Raw genomic sequence first — 12,116 nt, 5'->3', positions numbered from 1 at the left:
ATGGGATCTGATCTAGCCATGAAGCAGTTGGACTGTTGGTTTGTTATCTGCGGGGGAACTCGGCTTCTGCCCAGGTACAGGTAGGCGTGCATATTGTGAGGTCTTTTGTGCATCTTTGTGAACATCGTGTTATGCAGACGGACCAAACCTTGATTGGTGATGCCATGTTTCGATTGAATGGTGATGGTCCTGGAGCAATCTAGAGCGTAGTAATGGCCTAGCTAATGGGGGCCACCAGAGCCGGGGACCCCCGCTGGACCTAGCTCGTTTAGCTGGGAGCTCGCACCAGGCCCAAAGGCGGCAAGCCAGTTGTTAGCGCACCCGGTTCGGGCCCAAGCGTTGGAAATGTGCAGGGCTTGGATCATTTTGGATTAGTTAGGGGTTCCCTCTGTCATGTCTCTGCGTGCTGTGCTCCTGTTCTCCTCTTCTACGTCTTTTGTGGAAGCCAGTCGACGAGAGAGTTTGTTCCATCAGTGGCGTTGCATTGCGTTGCGTGTGTTGAGAAAGAACTCATAATAAGGCTCCTTCTCAGGCCCCATCACGTTACTCTCCCTTGCTTCGACCGTCTTCTTCTTTATCATCGCAATCTCGTCTGTCTTGGGAGATCCTCTTTGATTCTCTTCTATTTTCTTGGCTTTATTACTTGACCCATCATAACCAACGGACCTGAACGAACCGACGATCCAATCCAAACATCCATGTTCTAAAGACCTGCCTGCACTCCTTGCCTTGTGAGGGCTGTCTCTTGCATCTACATTCATTCGCATTCAACATCTACATCCAACTGCGCAGAGATCCCAACCTCGGTTTCACTCAAGTATGTACCAGCCGTTGGTGTCACTGTCACACCAGCCATAGCCACGCGTCACTAACCGCGATAGCTTTCGATTCAATTCATCAGTCCTTCATACTTCAATCAACGACAATTGATAACGACCACAATCATGCCTTCAAACTACGAAAAACTCTCCCGCCCAAGCGGCGAGACAAACCTCACAATCCCCGAGAAAGCTGCCACAAATGTGACCGTAACCGAAACCCCTCGCATCAGTACAACATCCACACCCCAAACAGACAAACTCAACCCTTTCGACACCGACATCGAAGCCATGGTCACAACACGAACATCAGACTCATGCATGCACAAGACATCGAGCACCCCCCTCGCCAGAAAGACCGACTGCCAGGTTTGGCCTGGAAAAGATCACTGGAAGCAACAAGCCAAGGCCGCAAAGGCAAAGAACCGCTGCACCTGCATGGCCAAGCTTAGCCAACGCAATCGATGGATCGTCAAGGGGCTGATTATCTTTCTCGTCGTCGGCATTGCTGTCGGTGTTGGATTTGGTGTCAGCAAGCCTCTCAACGCTCCCATATGGGGAGACAAGGACGACAAGTAAATGTCTGCAATTCGACTCTGCCCGTGACAGCATTCGATTTGGTCACAGGGATTTGTTTCACCTTTGTTATCGCTAGCGCGTTGATTTCCTTTTCATGAACGGCGTTGTGGTGTCATTTGAGTTGGCATTTCTTAGGAGTGATGGATTACAGAACATGGGTCTTATTTTATTTGGGGGTAGACCAAGACTAAACTAGAGTCTAGAATAAAGTCTCGACGGTGACCGTCATTTCGCATTCGCACTCACGAGGTTATCAAGACCATACGTGACCAATCCCTGCACCTGCACCTCCACATCCACCAGATCTTCAGGAACAAGTAGATGCGGCCCGTTGGTCAGTGGGGAACGGAAAGATGCAGATTCGTGAGAAAGCACTCTTGATTTGGAAATGGCTGCGAGGAAATAGCCAGTCGAGGCTGGAGATGCTGATGGAGGGGATCCACAGGTACCCGAAGCATCCGATGGGGGAATGTCCAAAAGATATAACCGCCGCCGCCGCCACTTCATTTTTGAGTGTCTGTCTACCTGCGGTAAAATGCATTGGTGTCTTGTCTCTCTGCATCTCGTGAGTAGCCTCGGTTTCTCTCTCGCGTCTGTTGCCTCATTGCTCTGCAGGCTGATACCATCATGGCCAGAACAATGAGTACGAAAAGAACAATGTAGTTCAAGGTGTACATATTGAAGTTGTTTGTGTGTGTAATTGATGAACGGGAGAACGGGGTGTATTAATAGCTACAAGTGTTTGTTAATCATTGTTCAATTGAACAGTCACTGTTTAGCATCACTGCTTTCTCTGATCGACTGTTCGTTTGTTCACGACGTCAAAGGATGGTGTAAACGACATTAACTGTTCAAACACAAAGAAGTGAATCATTCACACGCACAATATGCAACTTAAAAGCCTTCTGCATCACCTTCATCTCAACATCATCACATCACCGCATCACCCCCTCACCATATCACCACATCCTCACACACATCATGACCAACTCTTACCTTCCAGCCTCCTTCACAGGAATCCTCTCCTGGCCTGTCCGCCGAGACGATGCCCCCGAGTCCAAGAGCGACCGGATCCTCACCATGGGTATTGTCGGCGGCATCATTCTTCTCTTTATCGTGCCTCCTACCTGGTGGTTCATTGCCCGGACCATTCGGCTTCGAAGGGCGAGGCTTAAGGGGAAGGATGTTGAGCAGGGTGTGCAGACTCAGGGACAGTGAGCAGGACACTCGGATTGTTCACCAATAGTTCAGAACACGAGCAACATCTGCATGGACTGTGAACGGCAGTCATCAGGCTGCATACTCAGAGCAGTATATAACTACTCACATCTCCCTTCACTTGACTCTCATCACTCATCAACACATCACATAATGGCCATCTCTAACCTCCTGACCTCCCTCTCCCTCGTCCGCCGCAAGGAGGTCGAAGAACTTCCTGATGCCTACACCACCATCGTCATTCTTAGCATCTGCTCTGTTGTTAGTCTGTTTGTCATGATCATCTGGTCCATTGTAATTTGTTGTCGGAAGAGAAGGCTCCGGGATATCGAGGAGGGCCATGAACTATCGAGTGTTGAGGCTAGTCCTCGCTGACGGTGAGTAGTAAACACAGCCTTTTAGCTTTTAAAACAGAAGAATAGACTTGTTCATCAAACCTTTGTCCAATCGTAAAGTCATGTAAACTGTTTGAACTTTTGTGATGAATCATTGTTAAAGCCTTTCACAAAGGCTCAAAGTTAAGAGCCACATCGAAAGGTATTTCTGAAGACATGGTTCAAGACGTAGATGTATCGTGGGAAATACACCAGTGAACTGACAGAATTGTATTGTATCTAAACCCATAGTCTGCAGACTTCAATCGGTATAGACCAGGTTGGCGTTTCCTTTCTGCTGCTCCCAAGTACATCCCCGAACAGCGTTGACCCAGGCCATCAGATCACACCACAGAACACTCCTTTGTTCCTCAAGTACAAGTGAATTAAGTTCTCCTCACATACAGACTTTCAATATAAGCCATCTGCCCCCTAAGTTCAAGAAAAGGTTTTGCTTCTTACTCTAACATATGGATCGCTGAATCAGTGTCGTATAAAATGCCCCCCGAGGCTCACCATGGAGCCATCACCAGAGGTGTACGCGATACTCCTGCCACTCCTCAGCATCATTATCTCCTTCAACCTCACTCTCGGCATCATCATGTGCTACTTCATCCGTCGCAGACGTGTTCCCGACGAAGAAGCAACCGAGCTCATAAAGCTCAAGCCAAATCTCGAGCGAGGCATGCTCGTCGAAATCATCTCCATCTATCGTGACGGCATCCAAATCTACACAAAACAAAAACCACCAACCAGTCCACGTCTGTACTACCATCCCTCACTCAAGGACCCCGAGCAGGCTCACATGTACCTCCGCGACGTCCCAATACCATCCAAACGACCAATAGACGACCTACGACAAGAATTAGCTGCAGGATTCCGTTGGCTATATCGATCTCGATCTCAGCAATAGCCACAAAACACATGGGCACATTCACAAATCCCACCAAACATCATTCATCTACATCTAGCATACACCAATACGATTAACAGCCGATTGTATCTCTCAAATACTTCAATAGCCCGCCGTGACCACCGACCGGTAAAGCTGGCCACATTAATGCGGTCCTGCGCCAATCCCCATGTTTATCTATCCCAGAGGTGAATCCTGACCCCTTCCGTAATTTGCCCTAGTAATCTCAAAGTTTGAAGAAAAGTAGACGACCCAGTTGTGTTGTATGTTATAACAAAGAAAAATGCTTGCTTGCGACTCTCCCGTCGCTTGTCGTTATGTTGTCAGGTTCAACATTTACTCGTTATTCGGTCGACTACACGGACTGATACAAAAGGAGCGGCTCGCCGACGTTTTCGATTTCCGGGATCGTGCATTTCAGGTCGAACGCTTTGGATAGAACAATTTTGAAGATCTAATCAGTTAGCATAATGTACTCCCAAGAACCAGGAGTTCATACCTTTTGCACATTGATACTGTGACTTGTACTCGAGAAAATTAATGCAGCCCTCATGGCTTTCGCAAACCGCCGCGCCTGTGGTAGTCAGTAAGGTTGGGATTCCCTCCGGGGACTCCTAGCGGAGGGCTCTTCCTCGCTGCGCTCGTACCTGATTTGAGATTTCTTCTTGATCTTGTGGAGGAAAGTTGACGAAGTGGTCGTACTTTGTACCGACGAGAATTGGAATGGCCGTCTTGTTGAACCCGCGCCCCTGTCGATACCACTCCTTGATGCTATTCAATGTACTCTTGCGGGTGAGATCGAACATGAAGAGAATGGCAACTGCGTCGTTGCACACCAGAGGCAGCATGTTGACAAACTCTCGTTGGCCTCCGAGATCCCAGATCGAAAAGGTGATTTCCGTGTTACGGATGGAGATTGTCTTTTCCATGAAATTGACACCTAGCGTCTGGATATAATCCTCATCCCAGCTCCCTTCGACGTACTTGACCATCAACGAGGTCTTTCCGATCTGCGCATCACCAACCATCCCGACCTTGATGACAACATGGTTTCGACCATTGGATGATGGCTCACCGGAACTCTGTCGATAGTCGTTGTAGGCTTGGTGTGCGGGGTTGGACAAGCCACTAGCTGGGCGGGAAATTGGCGGTGCGGTTTGGACTGGAGGAGTATATCTAGTAGACGGGTCTTCTTGTCGTGGACTTTGAGCTAGCCCTTGATCTAGGGATGTGCTTTGCTGATGATGGAACCCATTCGGATGGGGAGATTCTTCGATGCCTCCGGTCTCGTCTTGACCTGGCGGTGGCAGTGGGATTTCATGGGGAGGTGAACTCATCATGTGCTCCATGGTTGTAGGTTCGGCCGGAGCCGAGGGATTCGTGTAGTCGTCCAGCGTGAAGGTGTGACGGGTATCGAGGGTAACGGAGTCGAAACGGAGACGGTGAAACAATCGAGTCGGACGATGCGAGGAAACGAAAGAAATCGGTAGAGAACGTGGTCGGAGAGAGTGACAGAAGAAAAGATCAGCTTGTCAAAGCATCAAGCTAGTTGACAAGTGATGATATCGTGATGCGCAGTGGGGAGGTCAAGACGAGGCAGCCGAAAGGTGGCGGAGTCCAAAAGCCACCAGCGTGAAGCCGTGAGACAAGCCGTTCAACAATGAGACCTCGGCGGCAGAAATTAAGTCGCGTTCGCACTTTGTTTTCTTCCAAACTGAAACCGAACGATGCGTTTTGTTGGAGCAGAGAGTTTGCGCTGACGTTTGGAGAGGATGATGGTGGGAGCCTCTTGTTTAGGCCAGAAGCGGGACGGAATTTCAAGGCACCGGTTCGTGGTACAAGGTCTAAAGTGGAGGGAACGGGTTTTGTACAGCACAACAGGGGATGTAGATGAAATGTTCTGAAAATAGTTCAATCTGTCTTAATTTCGAGATAGACTTTGCTAGGCTCCTGCTTATGCGTGAAATGTTGTGATGATGATGGTGGTGTTTTAGCGTAGCGCAGCGCGTCAACGCGTTTTGGGCAAGTAATTGGTTGGCGATTTGGTGTATGGCTAGCTGAGATTGCGCAATAACTGCGTTTGATCTGGATGTCCAGCTGGATAGAATCGTCAATATTTGTAATGTAAATAGCAACCGTGTTATTGTAGAATATGGTAGTATCTGACAGTATGCAAGACAGCTGGCACTAAACACCAAATAAACAATGTTCCCAGAACCCCCACGTTGATATCTCCGATTGGACCAATGTTTCTCATGTCTTGCTTAACGGCAGTCTTATCTTAATTGCAATCACATTCCATGGCATAGAGGTCAATTACTGTAGAGTAGATAGACTGTGATGCCGCCAACTTCATGATGCTGACTAAGTCGGCTTCCCTCCGATCCACTCGGCCCATCTCCGCATGATACCGACAAAGCTTGAACTCTGATATCACCATCCGCATCATCACAATGGCCTCAATTTCTCGGTCCCTACGCGCTGCAGCCCCTCTGGCTAGGGGCATTGTGCCCCGCGCAGCCCTCCGCACGCCAATCCGAGCCTTTTCCTCCACCAAACTGAGTATGTGTCCTGGATCGCTACGATGACGACACTAACAAAACAGGCCTCGCTCGAAAATACACCAAAGACCACGAATGGATTGATCTGTCCGCCGACAAGAAGCACGGTTTCGTTGGAATTTCAGAGTACGCCGCCGAGCAGCTCGGAGATGTAGTCTACGTCGAACTCCCCGAGGCCGGAACATGGGTCGAGCAAGGCGACGCTGTCGGAGCCGTCGAGTCCGTCAAGTCTGCCAGCGACATCAACGCTCCCGTCCGTCTACGAGTCCTACAAGTCAACGACAACCTCGAGGAGAAGCCCTCAACCATCAACAAGGTCCCCGAGGACGACAGCGCTGGTGGCGGCTGGATCGCAAAGGTCGAGGTGGATGAGGAGGGTGCCAAGCAATTTGAGAAACTATTGGATGCCGAGGCCTACAAGACTTTTGCTGGAGCTGAATAGAATACAAAGGGTATTTGATCTGCCGTACAGTCCCCGACTACTTGACCGTCTCCGGGACTTGTCGGAGCCTAGTGATCTCATCAAGAATACTACCGCCTCCCCGTTCAACCAGAGCATTCGCAAGCTTCCTCCCAAACTTGTCTGCCTCTTCGTGTGTCTTGACGGGTTCCGTTATGTCTGAGTCGACACCGTGGTCACCCCGAAGGTTGACAACTGTAGCCTTCATATGTAACTTGTCGTCAACCCATTTGGTCTCGACGCCAATAGGAACACTGCAGCCGCCCTCGAGTGCCCTCATGAGTGCGCGCTCGGCCTCACACGCAAGAGCAGTTTGCTCGTTCTCGATCGTCTTGAGCAACCGAATCACCTCCTCGTCATCCGCTCGGCACTCGACTCCCAGCGCTCCCTGACCGACAGCATGAAGAATACCGCCATTGTCAGACTCTAGAAACTGTGTGATGTGGTCTCCCAGATCCATCCGCTGGAGACCTGCCGCGGCGAGAATGATGCCGGTCAGGTCGGGGTCCTCCTCGAGCTTGCGTAGACGAGTCTGGATGTTTCCTCGGTGATCCTTGAACTTGAGTGTCGGGTAACGTCGGATCAACTGGGCAATTCGCCGAACGCTGCTGGTACCGATGATGCTACCGTCCGGCAGATCGGCGAGCGTCTTCCACCCGTGCTTGTCCTGCAATTCCTTCTTGATCACGAGTGTATCTCTCGGGTCCTCGCGGGACGTGACACATCCGAGAACGCAACCCTCGGGGAGAACCGTCGGCATGTCTTTGAGTGAATGAACAACAATGTCGAGCTCCTTGTTGACGAGCTTCTCCTCGAGCTGCGAAGTCCAGAGGCCCTTTCCGCCGAAATTGTAGAGCGCAGTGTTTTGATCGCGGTCGCCGGTGGTTGTCATGCTGTGGATGTTGAATTCATGATCGGGAAAGTTCTTCTTGAGCGCGTCGACGACGATCTGGGTCTGGGCGAGCGCGAGGGGGGACTTTCGCGTGCCGACGTTTACGACGGCTTTTCTCTGAGATTCGGCCATGATTGTTGATTGACGAGTGTAGGATGACGACTCGTACCATGGAGGGGCAGGCTGTTTTCCTCCAACGATGGTGGGGCAGTACAGTGCGGGGTATAACACTGTAGCAGGGGAAACTTCATGATGTAAATGTGGGTGTTGATCGTGATCTCACCTCGACAGACCCGGTTATATGACCGAGTTGTGTTCTGGATAACCGTAAAATAACCTTGCTACCATGAATGGACACACATGGGCTATAAGGCATGGGCTACATGAGTAACGGGCGAGTGCCGGCTTGAGTATCGCTTTGACATGTGCGCATCGGATATTGACGAGACGAGAGACAGAGGACACCAAGACAGGCAGATACGAAGAAACAGTCGGAGAGGTAGACAAGCAGACAGATGAAAGGATGGATAGTGAGTAGAACAAGGTGACTGTAACAAACAGTAGCCGTGAAGTATATAAGAAGAGACAGCAATCAGTTCACATCATCATCATCAACACTCGTTAACATGAAGTTTCAACTTACCATCCTTACTCTGGCCGTCCTGGCCTTTGCAAAGCCTCAGGCTCCTCCTGATCCAGCCCCAGCTCCCCCTGACCCTGCTCCAACTCCTCCTTCAACCTCTGAGCCGCCTGCTCCTCCTCCTGACCCCCCAGCTCCGGCACCTCCAGCTCCTCCCGTCCCTCCTCCGGCTGATCCCCCGGCTGATCCTCCTGCCGAACCGTCTCAACCCCCTCCTCCACCTCCGCCACCGCCGCCTCCGTCTCAGCCTGCACCTCCTCCCTCTGGACCAGCTCCTGTTCCCCCCCCAGCTACTCCGGCCCCAGCACCTCCTCCGGACCCAAGTCCCCCTCCTCCACCCCCAAGTTCAACTGCTGAACCTCCTCCTCCCGAGGGACCGATCTGCGAATGCGGCTACACTTACTGCTCCTCAGTCCTCAAGAACATGGGTACGTCTACCACCCTGTAGAGACCAAGACTAACAACTCCAGACAACCCGTGGAATGAGGATCAACTTTCACAGGCATACTGCAGCACGCCCAATGTGAAATGCGACGGCGAATCACCAGCCAGCAGCATAGACAATGCTCTGTTCATCTGTCTATGCGATAAGCCTAGCCAGACGGTCGGAAACCATCTTGAGTTCCTCTGCGGCTGCGATAAATGTCTTGTTGTCAAACCTGACTACAGAGGACGATGCAAGACTCCCCCGTTAGCTGGCAAGGGCGGCAAGGGTGATGGGAAGGGAAACAAGGTCAGAGGAGCTAATCCATTGGGTTTCTGGATGTAGGTAATCGTGGAGGAAGTCACTCATTTGGTGTTTTTGTTAGATCCAAATTGACCCATGCTACTGATCCAATAATACTGAGCACGAGCGCAGCGAGACAGAGCCCTCCGCTAGGAGCCCCCGGAGGGAACTCACATGCTTCAGTGAATCAGATTTCTTCACAACTGCATCAATGATCCAAGAATGCCAGCTTCCACATCAAGTGGACCACTCCCTCTTCCATGAGCGTCCACCAGCGGTGCATGCAAAGCTCAAATCGGCCGCTCCGGGTACGAGACCCCGGCGCGCCCCACACAAAAGCCGGCGCTACACGGGCTTAAGTGCCGAGAATGGACGGCTAGGCCCGTTAGTCTGACGTCAGTAGCAGCAAGAGCCGGACGGAAGAGTTTGTCAAGGTGCTCGAAACGGTAGAGAATTGGTCCGACTGCAAGGGTCCATGCGTGGAGAAGTGAGGTGTCTGCATGTGGTATAAAGGTGAGTGCGTCATCCATTAGAGTTTGTTTCATCATAGCATTTCACCTCATAACTCGTCTCATATCAACACGGACTCATACCTTTCGCTCAACACCCATCTCAACAAACTTATACCCTTTCACTCATTTTCCATCCCAACACACATCCACAGATACCCAATTCATTCACAATGGCTCCCAAGGTTCTCGTCGTTCTCACCAGCCAGTCCAAGATGAACAATGGACATCCTACCGGCTGGTACCTGGTAAGCCACTTACTCACTCACCAAACCCCAAACTAACCACCCCCAGCCCGAACTTGCCCACCCCTACTATGACCTCGTCAACAACGGCGTCGAGATCACCGTCGCATCTCCCGCCGGCGGCGAAGCACCCCTCGACCAAGCCTCCGTCGAGATGTTCAAGGGCGACGAGGAGTCCGTAAAGTTCCTCAACGAGAAGAAGCAGCTCTGGCAACAAACCACACCCCTCAAGGACTTCCTCGGCAAGGCCTCCGACTTCGACGCCATCTTCTACCCCGGCGGCCACGGCCCCATGTTCGACCTCGTCAACGACGAGACCTCCATCAAGCTCATCGAGGAGTTCTACAAGGCCGGCAAGCCCGTCGCCGCAGTGTGCCACGGCCCCATCGTCTTTGTCAACGTCAAGGTCGACGGCAAGCCTCTCCTCGAGGGCCGCGAGGCCACCGGTTTCAGCAATTCCGAGGAGGAGGCCGTTAAGCTGACCAGCGCCATGCCCGTTCTCCTCGAGGATGAGATCAAGCGTGTTGGTGGCAAGTACGTCAAGGCTGACGACTGGGCTGAGAAGCTTGCTGTCGATGGACAGGTTATCACTGGACAGAACCCTGCTTCTGCCCATGCTGTTGGAAAGGCCATCCTCAAGGCCATTGGCGCTTAAATAGATCATGATACCACGTTAATGCGATGAGATAATGTCCAAAGTTGACATACTGTACCTTGTTTTTCCCTCCGGGGGCTCCTAGCGGAGGGCTCTTCCTCGCTGCGCTCGAGTGGACTGATAGTGTATTGGATACGTGAATGCCGGAGTTGAGATTTAGGTGTTGTTGATACTATGTGAGGCAAGAAAACTCAGTATTTTGTCGCTTAGAGACAGGGTTCTGAAGTAAATCGAGCCTAAGCTCCAGGGTCTGTTCGATGAGATCAGTTAAACATGTTCTAAAGTGATAAGTCCCTGCACCTGATTGCACTCATCTCACAGACGAACAACCCTTCTCACTAACTTCTCTCCTTATGGGAACATGTCAATACTCAGAATAGGCAATACTTTACTGTCATTACATTACTATTTAGTCCTTCTTGAAAACCTTCTCAAACCCAGTCAAGGTAAATCTATAATGCACCTTGTTCTCCTTCACACGCTCAACAGCCTCAGCACATCCCTTCTCCGAGATATCAATCGTCTCGACCCAAGCAACAATGTTCTTCTCAGCGGCCAGCTTGAGCATAGCGTCCATCTCCTGGTGGTTACCAAGATGGCTTCCCGTGATCTTGCCAGCGTTTCCAGCAAATGTACCGGCAGTCACCTGAGGAAGCGGCTCATCAGGAATGCCACAATTGTGAAACTCGCCTCCAATGTTGAGCGTGGACATGTAAGCGTTCATATCGAACTTGTGTGTCATGTCGGCGCAGTTGAGGATAAAGTCGAACGTGAACTTGTACTTGTCGGCCCAGTTCTCATCCGTTGTGAGGATAACTTCCTTTGCGCCGAGCTTCTTTGCATCCTCCACCTTTGAGGGGGAGTGTGTCATGGCGTAGACCTCAGCGCCGAGTGCCTTTGCCCATTGGATACCCATGTGTCCGAGACCGCCGATACCAACGATGGCAACAGTCTTTCCAGGACCGACGTTTGCTCTCACAAGGGGCGAGTAAGTGGTGATACCCGCACACAGAAGAGGTGCAACCTGCTCAGACTTGAGGGCGTCAGGGATCTTGAAGGTGAAGTACTCGTGAGCACGGATATGCGATGCAAAACCACCATGCGCAACACTTCCATCCGGATAAGTGCAGTTATAAGTGTCCACCATATCAGGACAGTAATTCTCGTTCTTGTTCTTGCAGGGCTTGCACTCTAAACACGAAGCGACTTGGGCACCGACGCCAACGCGGTCTCCGACTTTAATGTCCTTGACGTTGTCGCCGACACGAACAGCTTTGCCGACGACTTCATGACCGACGCAGAGAGGACCTTCAAAGTCGCCCCAGCCGCCTGTGACGGTGTGGACGTCTGAACCGCAGACACCGCAGGCTTCAATTTCGACATCGATATCGCGATCACCCCATGTTTTGGGGGTGAGGGTTTGTTTTTGGAACTTGTTCCATGTCTTGGGGCTGTCGACGCAGAAGCCTTCAAAAGTATCAGGGTAGCCCATGATTGGTGAGAATAATTAATGTGATTGATGTCT

The 12,116-nt window shown here is 51.1% G+C and overlaps 9 protein-coding genes across 10 annotated transcripts; 6 read left to right on the top strand and 3 right to left on the bottom strand.

Moving 5' to 3' along the window:
* Positions 1–944: 944 nt before the first annotated feature.
* Positions 945–1,397, top strand: FVEG_06636 (hypothetical protein; the record flags this gene model as incomplete). The annotated part of the gene is made up of 1 exon (XM_018895041.1): positions 945–1,397. The coding sequence occupies one exon, from the start codon at positions 945–947 to the stop codon at positions 1,395–1,397; it is 453 nt and encodes a 150-aa protein (XP_018752227.1).
* A 981-nt stretch (positions 1,398–2,378) lies between these two features.
* On the top strand, positions 2,379–2,615 carry FVEG_15905 (hypothetical protein; the record flags this gene model as incomplete). The annotated part of the gene is made up of 1 exon (XM_018905134.1): positions 2,379–2,615. The coding sequence occupies one exon, from the start codon at positions 2,379–2,381 to the stop codon at positions 2,613–2,615; it is 237 nt and encodes a 78-aa protein (XP_018752226.1).
* Positions 2,616–3,169: 554 nt separating this feature from the next.
* Positions 3,170–5,840, bottom strand: FVEG_06634 (rab family, other). Its single transcript, XM_018895039.1, has 3 exons — positions 4,550–5,840; positions 4,402–4,476; positions 3,170–4,356 (listed from the first exon to the last, which is right to left on the bottom strand). The coding sequence occupies exons 1-3, from the start codon at positions 5,249–5,251 to the stop codon at positions 4,258–4,260; spliced, it is 876 nt and encodes a 291-aa protein (XP_018752224.1). The 5' UTR covers positions 5,252–5,840; the 3' UTR covers positions 3,170–4,257.
* Positions 3,507–3,902, top strand: FVEG_06635 (hypothetical protein; the record flags this gene model as incomplete). The annotated part of the gene is made up of 1 exon (XM_018895040.1): positions 3,507–3,902. One exon carries the CDS (start codon positions 3,507–3,509, stop codon positions 3,900–3,902), a length of 396 nt encoding a protein of 131 aa, XP_018752225.1.
* A 176-nt stretch (positions 5,841–6,016) lies between the features above and the next one.
* On the bottom strand, positions 6,017–9,344 carry FVEG_06632 (porphobilinogen deaminase). Its single transcript, XM_018895037.1, has one exon. It carries the CDS (start codon positions 7,945–7,947, stop codon positions 6,943–6,945), a length of 1,005 nt encoding a protein of 334 aa, XP_018752221.1. The 5' UTR covers positions 7,948–9,344; the 3' UTR covers positions 6,017–6,942.
* Positions 6,356–6,905, top strand: FVEG_06633 (glycine cleavage system H protein; the record flags this gene model as incomplete). Its single annotated transcript, XM_018895038.1, has 2 exons — positions 6,356–6,464; positions 6,508–6,905. The coding sequence occupies 2 exons, from the start codon at positions 6,356–6,358 to the stop codon at positions 6,903–6,905; spliced, it is 507 nt and encodes a 168-aa protein (XP_018752223.1).
* Positions 8,442–9,313, top strand: FVEG_06631 (hypothetical protein; the record flags this gene model as incomplete). Its single annotated transcript, XM_018895036.1, has 2 exons — positions 8,442–8,883; positions 8,926–9,313. The coding sequence occupies 2 exons, from the start codon at positions 8,442–8,444 to the stop codon at positions 9,222–9,224; spliced, it is 741 nt and encodes a 246-aa protein (XP_018752222.1). The 3' UTR covers positions 9,225–9,313.
* A 257-nt stretch (positions 9,345–9,601) lies between the features above and the next one.
* Positions 9,602–11,738, top strand: FVEG_06630 (hypothetical protein). 2 transcript variants are annotated; one of them, XM_018895034.1, is made up of 3 exons: positions 9,602–9,939; positions 9,986–11,037; positions 11,087–11,738. In XM_018895034.1, exons 1-2 carry the CDS (start codon positions 9,865–9,867, stop codon positions 10,589–10,591), a joined length of 681 nt encoding a protein of 226 aa, XP_018752219.1. In that variant the 5' UTR covers positions 9,602–9,864; the 3' UTR covers positions 10,592–11,037; positions 11,087–11,738. The 2 variants fall into 2 exon arrangements, with proteins under 2 accessions (XP_018752219.1, XP_018752220.1); XM_018895035.1 differs by lacking the exon at positions 11,087–11,738 and having other exon boundaries at positions 9,986–11,070.
* On the bottom strand, positions 10,923–12,088 carry FVEG_06629 (alcohol dehydrogenase (NADP+)). Its single transcript, XM_018895033.1, has one exon. The coding sequence runs from the start codon at positions 12,081–12,083 to the stop codon at positions 11,001–11,003; it is 1,083 nt and encodes a 360-aa protein (XP_018752218.1). The 5' UTR covers positions 12,084–12,088; the 3' UTR covers positions 10,923–11,000.
* Positions 12,089–12,116: the final 28 nt, after the last annotated feature.

This window comes from Fusarium verticillioides, chromosome 7 (genome assembly GCF_000149555.1).
Source record: "Fusarium verticillioides 7600 chromosome 7, whole genome shotgun sequence".
Lineage (NCBI taxonomy): Eukaryota > Fungi > Ascomycota > Sordariomycetes > Hypocreales > Nectriaceae > Fusarium > Fusarium verticillioides.
Note: the sequence above shows the minus strand (reverse complement) of the source record. Positions and strands in the feature narration are given on the sequence as shown.

What these genes read in the sequence shown, in the direction of transcription:
- FVEG_06629 (XM_018895033.1), bottom strand. Translation starts at nt 12,083, where the DNA reads ATGGGCTACCCTGATACTTTTGAAGGCTTCTGCGTCGACAGCCCCAAG.
- FVEG_06634 (XM_018895039.1), bottom strand. Translation starts at nt 5,251, where the DNA reads ATGGAGCACATGATGAGTTCACCTCCCCATGAAATCCCACTGCCACCG. An exon ending in AAGAAGAAATCTCAAATCAG is followed by an intron (nt 4,477 to 4,549) that starts GTACGAGCGCAG and finishes TGACTACCACAG; the next exon opens with GCGCGGCGGTTTGCGAAAGC. An exon ending in ACAGTATCAATGTGCAAAAG is followed by an intron (nt 4,357 to 4,401) that starts GTATGAACTCCT and finishes CTAACTGATTAG; the next exon opens with ATCTTCAAAATTGTTCTATC.
- FVEG_06630 (XM_018895034.1), top strand. Translation starts at nt 9,865, where the DNA reads ATGGCTCCCAAGGTTCTCGTCGTTCTCACCAGCCAGTCCAAGATGAAC. An exon ending in ATCCTACCGGCTGGTACCTG is followed by an intron (nt 9,940 to 9,985) that starts GTAAGCCACTTA and finishes AACCACCCCCAG; the next exon opens with CCCGAACTTGCCCACCCCTA.
- FVEG_06632 (XM_018895037.1), bottom strand. Translation starts at nt 7,947, where the DNA reads ATGGCCGAATCTCAGAGAAAAGCCGTCGTAAACGTCGGCACGCGAAAG.